The 8,945-nt window shown below is 41.5% G+C and overlaps 1 protein-coding gene across 1 annotated transcript in view; it reads left to right on the forward strand.

The window, feature by feature from the left end:
* Positions 1-654: 654 nt before the first annotated feature.
* The window catches only part of LOC108512448 (transcription factor GATA-4-like), a 23,211-nt gene continuing 14,920 nt past the window's right edge, over positions 655-8,945 (forward strand). The window contains exons 1-2 of the mRNA XM_017847720.1: positions 655-722; positions 871-1,247. Of these exons, the coding sequence (XP_017703209.1) occupies positions 655-722; positions 871-1,247 (445 nt within the window). The remainder of the gene's footprint in view (positions 723-870; positions 1,248-8,945) is intronic.

Here is an 8,945-nt window from a genome sequence, read left to right on the forward strand (position 1 = left end):
CCAAGCTGAAATGTTCCTAGTGTAAACAAAATAATAGGATGAGTATCTCCTGATACCTCAGTGGGAAAGCATGAAAAGATGACAGGAAATAGGATTCAGAGTTTTGCAACATTGTAAAGTGTTACCAGCGTTAGGAATGTTGTTAGATGAAAGAAAAACATTGGAAAATAGAGAGGTCTTTGGAGTTGTAACTTGGTGTTGAATAAAATCAAGGAGAGACGGAGGAAGAAAAGAATATACCAACCCGAAGAGCAAAAGCCGAAAATACAGTACTTATGAGAACATTTCAACTTTAACTGAGGAATGTTCAGTGAAACAACAGAGCTCTCCCCACCTCTTCTCCCTGTCTGGGTGGTCTTCTTTCCCACTATCTTCTTCCCCTCGCCCTCTCCCCACTGTATTTTTTCTTTCTTTCTTTTTTTGAGATGGAGTCTTGCTCTGTCACCCAGGCTGCAGTGCAATGGTGCGGTCTCAGCTCACTGCAACCTCCGCCTGCCTGGTTCAAGCGACTCTCCTGCCTCAGCCTCTGGAGTAGCTGAGATTACAGGCATCCGCCACGACGCCCGGCTAATTTCTGTACTTTTAGTAGAGACTGAGTTCTCCTGGCCTTGTGATCTGCCTGCCTCGGCCTCCCAAAGTGCTGGAATTACACGCATGAGCCACCGCGCCCGGCCTTGTCCTCACCGTCTTCTTTCCCACCCTCCTTTCTCCCTCTCTTCAGCGTTTTCCTCCACCTTCTTCTGTACCACACTGTCTTCTACCAGCACTTTCTCCTCACTCCCCAATCTTCTTCCCCTCCTTCTTCTCCCCGATCCCACTTTCCAAGGTCTTTCCCACCCTCTCCGTCCCCTCCTCCCCATCTCCCCGCAGTCTTCTGGGCCCCACTGTCTTCCGCCCGCAGCCAACACTGTTCAGTTCTGAGGTAGCGGCGGGGGCGGCGGCGGAGGGGGGCGGCGGGGGCGGCGGCAGCCGCGGTCGCACAGGCAGCGACTCTCCGGGGTCTCCAGCTGGCTGCTGGGGCGGAGCTCAGGGGCCCAGCTCAGGGGCTGCCTGGGCGCAGAGACACAACGGGCGCAGGGACACAGGCGCGCGCACGCGTGGAGAGCTTCTAAGTGAAAGGCAGTGGGAGAGCTCGGAGAAGGGAGTGGGCGAGATGATGATAGGGGGAGAAGGCGGTGGGGAGAGGAAGCGGGGAGAAGAGGGTGCGGGGAGAGAAAAGCGCGGCAGGAAGTCGCTGCTGCGAGAAGGTGGGGAGATGGAAACGGGAATAAAATGGTGGGGAGGGGAAAAAAACGGTGGAGAGTAAGAGGCTGGGAAAAAAGAGGATGGGGAGAGAAGAGAGTGGGAAGAACACTGCAGCAGACAGACGCTGCTGCGAGAAGGTGGGAGGACGTGGGAAGAAAACGGTTTGAGGAGAAGAAAACGGTGGGGGGAAACAGTTTTGAGGAAGGCGCCTGGAGAAGACGGTGAAGGGAGAAGACGGCGCGGGGAGGAGAGGGTGGGGAGAAGAAGAGGGAAGAAGGGTGAGAGAAGAGAAAAGCGCGGCAGGAAGACGCTGCTGCGAGAAGGTGGGGAGATGGAGGCGGAAGAAGACGGTGGAGAATAATAGGCTGAGAAAGAAGACGATGGGGAGAGGAGAAGAGGGTGGGAAGAGACTGCGGCAGACAGACGCTGCTGCGAGGAGGTGGGAAGACGGGAAGGAAACGGTGCGGGGTGAGGAAGAAAACGGTTGCGGTAATAGGCCGGGAGAAGACGGTGGAGGGGCGGGGAGAAGAGGGAGCGGCGGGAAGACGCTGCTGCGGGAATAGGCGGGAAGGTGGAGGGGGAAGCGAGCGGGTGGAGGGGAGAGTGGGGGAGGCCGTGGGGAGAGGGAGGTGGGAGGAAAAGGTGCCGCCACAGGAACCGGTGCTGCGAGGAGGCGGAGAGACTGAGGGAAAGAAAACGGTGGGGAAGGGAAAAAAAACTGCGGAGGAGAAGAAGCTGCGGGAAGAAGACGGTGGGGAGAGGGCAGCAGAGGATGCGGGAAGACCGCGGAGGGGAAGGAGGAGGGGAGAAGACGTTGAGGAAGGAGAGGGGAAAAAAGGTGGGGAAGGGAGGGGTGGGAAAGGAGAAGGGTCGGGAAGGAGAGGGGAGGGAAAGGGCAGAAGGTGGGGAAGAAGACGGTTGGAAAGGGGAGAGGGAGAGGGGAAGAAAAGGGTGGGGAGGGAGAAGGGAAGAGGACGGGTTGCGGGGAAGAAGAAGGGAGGAGAAAGTGGCGAAGACGACGTTGGGGAAAGACGGAGAGGGGAAAAAGATCGGTGGGAGAGAAGAGGATGAAGCAGGGAACGAGGTGGGGAGAGGGGAAGAAAAAGGCAGAAAGACGGGCTGAGAGAGAAGACAGTGCTGGGAGAAGAGGGGAGGGCGGAGGGAGGGAGAAGGGAAGCGGGGAAAGACGGTGGGAGAAGGTAGTGGGGGAGAAGAAGGCAGCGTGGGAGAAGAGTTGGGGGAAAAAGAAACAGTAGTGATACTAATGTTTGAACGTCGTCTTGGAGCAAAGGAAGCAAGTGCTGCTTTAGAGTCCCGGCCTAACTTTGTTCAATAAAATCCCACTTCCAAATATTTTGCGATTGCAGTGTGGGTCATTTTTAGTACTTAGATCCAGAGCAGTCTCGGATTGTTAAGTGACAGTGCTGTCAAATTGCATGCTGTTCACCAGCTATAAACGAAAACATCACATTTCCTTGAAGCGCAGTTTAATATGTAATTAAAAGACTTTTCCTAGAGGCTCATTGGGGAAAAACTAGAGGTGTGTACCTTTGGCATTGAACATGGAATCTCTGATTTTAGACTGCATTTGTTTCCCCAGATCTTTAAGATTGTGGCTGAAACATGACTGTGAATACGGCATTCATTTTGTGGGCAGTGCATATTATTTTAGCAAAGATAGGATAAACTGATAAGCCTATAAGAAAATGTGATTAATTCAATTAATTCACTCATACAAATTTAGGTTTCCTTACTGTAAAAAACCCAAAAAGTTGAATTGCCTTAGTCTTTTAACATCATGCTTAGAGTCAAGAGAATTTGTCAGTGCAATCCTGTAATGCTGGTGTTGCATTATGCCTACATAAAATACACGTTAAACCTAAATGTTGCTTTTTTATTTGGCATTGTAGAACTTCATAGAAGTTTATGTGTATTAATACAGGTGAACTTGACATAGATAATTAATTGGCGTATGGTAACTTATTGCTTGTAAAATAAGCGGTTAAATGTAAAGATGTAAATACATTTTATATTACCCTATAGTTTTTAAAAAATATTTTCTTGTTTTGTATTCTAGTTTAAAATCCTGGAATACCTACTGATATCTTATTTCCCGTGAAAGGTCTTCAGCTAACTATATTGTATTTCCAAGCAAATGTCTGTACCAGAACATCAAGTGTAGAAATGAAGCAAAATCTGTATTTTAAGACAGTTGCAGTGGCTCGCATCTGTAACCCTAGCATTTTGGGAGGCCAAGGCAGATGGATGGCTTGAACTCAGGAGTCCCAGACCAGGCGAAACCCTGGCTGTACAAAAATATACAAAAATTAGCCGGGCATGGTTGTTGCACGTCTATTTTATTCAATCAAATTGAAGGTTTCATTTACACCTGGAAAACAAAATGATTTAATGTACTAATAGAAAAAATAACCTCATGCCCAAAAGGGGTTCACTTACAGCACACGTTCATTCATACTATCAGACAGTGGGTTAAACGTGTCTGAGCACCGCCTATTGAGTCAGGAACACAAGTCAGTATCCGCACTAAATATTACCCAAGCTTTTCCCATCTGTAATACAGAGTAGCGTAGATAACTTAATGGACTTCATCTCTTTAATTTGTTGTGGAACACTAACATGACCTCCTCATATGTAATTAATTATCAATGCTGCTCTTAAATAGATGTTACCATCTGGATATTTACTAGACTTACCATGACTTAACTGCAGATATGTGATCCATATCTAATGTGTACTATACTAATTCTGTAATCTTTGATTATTAAGTCTCACATGGTGGTTTTGGTTTTAAAAAACCTCTTGGAGATCAGGTGGTTTGTGTTTTGCTTTTTGTGTTGTTATTTTACTGTGAAGTAACGTGGATAAAGATTCTGGAAGCACAACTGTGCACAGCCACCCAGTGAAAAGGTCCATTGTTAGTTCCCTCCATGCAAGCTTTGGGTATTTAACACAGCATCAGGCATAGGCAACCTTTGCAACATTAAAACAGGAAGTTGCAATTTGAGTCATTCTCAGTCACTGACAGTCTCTATGTGCAAATTTAACAGCATGGTCACTATATACACATAGGACAGTGTTGGGATTGGCTTTTTAAAACAAATTATATCCTTTTGCCAAAAAAGAAAGAATGTGCATGATAATAACTGCAAGTCACCATGCTTTCTTAAGAAAGACAGTATCTGAAAAAGATATATGAAAAAAAAACTACATTTGCCTCTTTAAAAACATTCTATGTTATTGTGGAAGCAACGTCACAGAAAAAACGGTTAGAAGAAATCTGAATCAGCATGAAATAAAATATTTTGAGGGTTATTGAACACTGTTCATTTTCATGAAAATAGAACAAGGTTATTTATTTAGCACAGGTATTTCTGTAATTGTGATACATTAGCAAAATTAGCTGTATTCTGCAGTGCTCGATCTTGCTCTCTGTGTGAAATGGCCTACCACTAATACAAGGAAATTGGTTGTGAAACATGTACTGTAGAATTAAGTTCAAAATGTATCTGTGCCTAAATCACTTTATTTTGTTAAATAAAATTTGGTTTCCAACATTTTTTTTCTCCAGAAAAGCACAATCTGCTAAATTCTTAACCAAGTGGAAGAGAGAAAATGTTCAAGAAAAACAAAGCAATTGTGCACGTCACACTATAGTTGAAAGTGTTCTGATACTGAAGCTATGTCCAGTATTTTAAGCTGCTTTTATACAGTGATTACTTGTACATTAATCTCAGAAGATTCTAGATAGAAATTCAAAGGCCTTGGGCCCAGCCAATTAAATGTGACTCTCTGAGAGAATCCCAGTGATACTCACTTTCCCCTGTTCCGATCATTGATCAGACGGTTAAGGATGCATGAAAGATAAGTGATTTTTAAAAACAAGATAATGTTATTTAAAATATCAGTGTTCAGTGCTTGCATTTGCAAAGAACATAAATATTAGATGATACTGAGGACATTCCTTAATAATCAGCAAAGGTAAAATGTATTGTTGTTCTTTTGATTCTGAAAAAAACGGAGAGGGTTACCATGAAATTATTAATATTTTACTGACCTTTGTTACCAAATCACTGAATTCAAAAGCAGAATTGCCGAAGTCACTGGAGTTTGATACTTCAGGATTGATGGTTTTGGTTGAATTCTTTAAAAAATCAAATAAAACTATAATTACATGATATAAACAACTATGCTCATTTGTTTCAATAGAAATTAAATATATATCCTTACAGTATTCTTAGGTCAAAGAGTCAATTGGATGGTTAACAATACTACTTCCCAGTCAATTTCTTTGTCACTGTTAAGATAAATCTCCAGAGTTTGGATGGTTTTAAAATAAGATATGACTTGTAACTTACATAGGTATGAATTTGATAGTTATATTTTGATTTGTCATAGACAAAATACTGAATGATTATAGAAAATTGTTTCAATATGTCAAATTAGTTCCATGGCACCTGCAGTTATGTAACTGTTAGTACCTGTGGGGAGGGGCCTTTTTTTTCTTAATTCTCAAGCCCATAAGCAATCATTGACAATACTCAATTCTGATTCCTTTTCTTGGGGCCACATAAAATTTAATATCTGTCTCTATTTCTAGAAAACTCTAGAAAACTTCCTATCATGAGAGAGTCTTTTTTCAGACAATATAATAGTTTTCAGGGATGCAACTGTTTGGATAGGTATTTTCAGTTTGGAGTTGTAAAATCATTTTCTATCATCTCAACTATTCCATATATCAGCAGTGTTTTGGACTGTGACACAACATTTTATTTTCATTTTATTCACTTGGAAAAAATCAAATAAAACTACGCTGTTGATTTAGGAATCAGAGTATTTGCTGTTTGATACAGAGTAGGAACACTGCAATGACTTCAAGAAAGTGATGACATTCTTCTAGACTGAAAATGCATGTGTCCTTGACGAAATAACAACTCTCTTTCTTGTACAGATCTTGTACACTCAGAAACTGCCTATTCAGAACATGGCACATCATAGAGACTTTAATAATTTTAATAATTGTATTTGCCCATGTTTTCTGATTGTTCTATTTCACTGTGAACTCTCAGTACCAACAATTAATAACAGATAATTTGGAGGCTGGTGTTTAGAAGTGATTGATGACACCGGTTACAGGTATCTTTGTTTCTTCTCCACTCCATTCTGCGCTGCAACAAAAAATAAGACATAAGTAGAGACATTTTATTTGCAGTATAGAATACATTCAAATTAGGTGCTTGCACAGACATTTTGACAAATATTGCCATTTCTCTTTTAACACATAGGTCCTTGGTAAGCACTGCTTTGTAACACCAGTTTAAAATAGTTCTTAATTCTTTTCATCTAACCATTTACAATATAAAATTTCAAGAATGGCACAAAGAAAAAATTATTCTTCAAAACAATATTATCAGACAAGAATATTTTATAAGATAACTTTGTGAAGTCAACAACAAAGCATCACAAATGAGAGAAAATTTCAAATACTATTTTTTATGAGGAATAAATGTCAGATTTATGCTTCTGATAAAGACAGACCCAGGTATCCTAGAATATTTTAAATTAGTTTTGTATGTAAAATAACATTTTAAAACAAATCAGGGCCAGGCACGGTGATTCATGCCTATAATCCGAGCACTTTGGGAGGCCGAGGCGGGTGCATCACTGAGGTCAGGAGGTCGAGACCAGCCTAGCTAACATGGCAAAACCCCGTTTCTACTAAAATACAAAATTAGTAGTGGCATATGCACCTGCAGTCACAGCTACTCGGGAAGCTGAGGCAAGAGAATCCCTTGATTCTCAGAGGCAGAGGTTGCAGTGAGCTGAGATTGTGCCACTGCACTCCAGCCTGGGTGACAGCAAGACTCCATCACAAATAAATAAATACATAAAATAAAATAAAACAAATTGGAGGTAATAATTTAATTTTTTAAAACACTAACTGAGTTAATGCAAAGCCAGGAATTGTCAGGCTGAGATTTGGAGAGAAACAGCATCTAGAGAAATAAGAGCTGCTTTGCCCTGGAGCCATTTGTTACTTCAGATGGGATATCTACCAGGTTGTGTTAAACCTCTGCTAGTCTTGCAGAGGCCCCAGTTTGGTCATGGATATTAAAGGCTGCTGGTGCATTAAAGCTGTGAGAAGGAATCAGAATTCACCCAGTCACCACAGCGGGCTGGCTGCTCTCCACCTGAGTGCCCCAAAAGGTTCCAACTCCAAATTTTATGAAAGTAATTCAGGACTTGACTGTCCTTATCCTTCTGGCATGAGCAAATAGCAATCATTTGAGAAACAAAACATTATTCGGACCTCTAAAGACAGCCAAAACCGGTTGTTCACACACTATATTTTGTACATTTGCTCAAAGATATGAGGGTCAATGAAGAAAAAAAGACACTGTGAGAAGAAATAAACAGACGCCAAGGAAAAGAAAAAAAATGTGTCAAAGCAACTAGAATTACTATATTCAAAGACATGAGGTCAAGCCTGGAAACTTCAAGAAGGAAGTGGAAACTAAAAGTGACAGATAGGGTAAAAAAAACACAAAATTCTAAGACTAAAAAATGTGAGGAAGAAAAGGTGACTCAATAAATGAGTTTAACAGCAAATGAGACACAGCTGAGTAAAGAAGCAGTGAATTATAATCGGTATCATAAGAAACTAACCAGAAAAAATATGCATGTTTATACATACATTCATAAAGATATATGATACAAGAGCTTAAGAGTCACTGAGGATATTTAATAATAAAATCTAATATACACTGAAGAAAAGATATGAAAATAAGAATGGGACAGAAAATATTTAAGGACCCAATTGCTGAGAATTTTCTAAAATTAATGAAATGTAATAACCTGCAATTTCAGAAAGACAAACTCCTGGTAATGAAGCTGCAGAAAACCAAGAAACAAATAGAAATTAGTAGAGCTTCGCTGTGATGTAAGATATTGCTAGTCAAAATTCCCTACACAACAAAAGTATCTTTTAAAATAAAGATAACATTAAAACATGTTCCGATGAGTAAAACTGACAGATTTTTTTTATTGGCAAATAGACCCTAAAAGAAATTCTAGAGTGTTTATTGAGAAAGAAGAAAAGGCAAAATGATCACAAATAAATGTTTTCAAGGATTCAGGGATGAACGGAGAGCAGCAGAAGTGGCAGATATCTTGCCAATACACAAATGGACTAAATCAGCAATGCCTTGGGGGTATTAAATACACAGCACAGACCCAGTTCACACACAAGTACAAGTACATGTGAGAAGGGTAACAGGGCTGGGCACAGTGGCTCATGCCTGCAATCCCAGCACTTTGGGAGGCTGAGGCGGGTGGATCATGAGGTCAGGAACTCAACACCAGCCTGGCCAACATAGTGAAATCCCATCTCTACTAAAAATACAAAAATTAGTCAGGCGTGGTGGTGGGCGCCTGTAGTCCCAGCTGCTTGAGAGGCTGAGGCAGGAGAATCACTTGAACCCAGGAGGCAGAGGTTGCAGCGAGCCGAGATCAAGCCACTTGCACTCCAGCCTGGGTGACACAGCCAGCCTCTGTCAAAAAAAAAAAAAAAAAAAAAGGATAATAGAATTAAGGTCCTTCCTTGCATTTTCTAGAATAATGGTAAAAGTATTAATAACTTAAATTTTGGTAAGTCAAAATATATTGTAATTTCTAGTAAATTA

This window comes from Rhinopithecus bieti, unplaced genomic scaffold (assembly GCF_001698545.2).
Source record: "Rhinopithecus bieti isolate Rb0 unplaced genomic scaffold, ASM169854v2 scaffold_30837, whole genome shotgun sequence".
Classification (NCBI taxonomy): Eukaryota; Metazoa; Chordata; class Mammalia; order Primates; family Cercopithecidae; genus Rhinopithecus; species Rhinopithecus bieti.